This window comes from Eimeria mitis, genomic scaffold (assembly GCF_000499745.2).
Source record: "Eimeria mitis Houghton genomic scaffold, Emh_scaff437, whole genome shotgun sequence".
NCBI lineage: Eukaryota > Apicomplexa > Conoidasida > Eucoccidiorida > Eimeriidae > Eimeria > Eimeria mitis.
The window spans coordinates 13,571-14,808 of record NW_013572686.1 but is presented as its reverse complement, the minus strand read 5'-3'; the positions used below and the strand labels follow the sequence as shown (position 1 = coordinate 14,808).

Genomic DNA, 1,238 nt, shown 5'->3' with positions numbered 1-1,238 from the left:
CAAACAAAACAACCCCCCAGGCTCTGTGCTACTGCAGCCCCTCTGCGGTGTATGTACAGCTGCTGCGGGCGTAGGAGGAGTTATGGGGTGTATTGTGTTTATAATAAATGTTTTTTCGTGAAAAAAAACAAATAAATATATTTTTAATTAAATAAAAAATATAAATTCAAAGAAATAAACATAAAAAGAGGGAAAACACAAACACATGCAGGCCGCAGCAACCGCCCGTTTCTTCTTCTGTACAGCTTGGGGTGTATAGGTAGCTCCTGCATGTGTTAATCAAAAAAACCAACAGAAGACAGTTATTTATATTTATTTAATTTATATTTATTTCTTATTCTTTCTCTACAGCATCTGCTGCAGTAGAAGACGGCCGTAGCAGGACAACAGCAGTTGCTGCTGCTGCTGCTCTTGCTGCTGCTGCTGCTGCTGCAGCTGCTGTTGTTGCTGCTGCTCTTCTTCCCCTTCTTCTTCCTGCAGCACACAGCCCCCTCCGATGCCTTTCCTCTTAAGCCCCACAAACTCAACTGCAGCAGCAGCAGCAGCAGCAGCAGCTGCAGCAGCAGCAGGTGTACATACACCTCATCTCAAAACAGACCTGCGTCTGGAGGGGCCCCCGGGGCCCCCGGGGGCCCCCCCCCAGGTAGACCTACCTATATGGGGGCCCCCTGCTGAGGCCAGGCAACGGGGGGGCCCCCCTGCGGGGGGCCCACCAGCTGGGGGCCCCCACGGGGGCCCCCCGCTGGGGGGCCCCCGTGCGGCATCTATGGGGGCCCTCGTAGGGGCCCCCGAGGGAAGGGACAGCAGCAGCAGCAGCAGAAGCAGCAGCAGCAGCAGCAGCAGCGGCAGCAGCAGCAGCAGAAGCTGCCGAGTTGTACTCCCGAATAAACCATTGTTTATTGAGGAAATAGCAGCAGGAGCAGCACCACCTACAACATCACCTGCAGCAGCAGCAGCAGCAGCAGCAGCAGCAGCAGACAAAAGAACAGCTGCAGCAGCAGCAGAAACACCACCTGCAGCAGCAACAACACCACCAGCAGCAACATCATCTTCACCTGCAGCAAGTGATGCAGCAGCATCCCCTGCAGCAGCAGCAACACCAGCAGCAGCAGCAGCAACAGCAGCAGCATCACCAGCAGCAGCAGCAGCAGCAGCAGAAACGCAGAGAGCAGCAACACCGCCTCAGGATGCCTTTGCAAGTGCTGCTGTTTCTGACTGGGATATACATACACCTGACG

General features: G+C 54.4%; 1 protein-coding gene across 1 annotated transcript in view; it reads left to right on the top strand.

The window, feature by feature from the left end:
• Nucleotides 1-496: 496 nt before the first annotated feature.
• EMH_0012270 (uncharacterized protein) overlaps nt 497-1,238 on the top strand; it is a gene marked incomplete at both ends in the record, with an annotated part of 2,888 nt that continues 2,146 nt past the window's right edge. Inside the window, one exon of the mRNA XM_013499486.1 lies at nt 497-1,238. Within this exon, the coding sequence (XP_013354940.1) occupies nt 497-1,238 (742 nt within the window).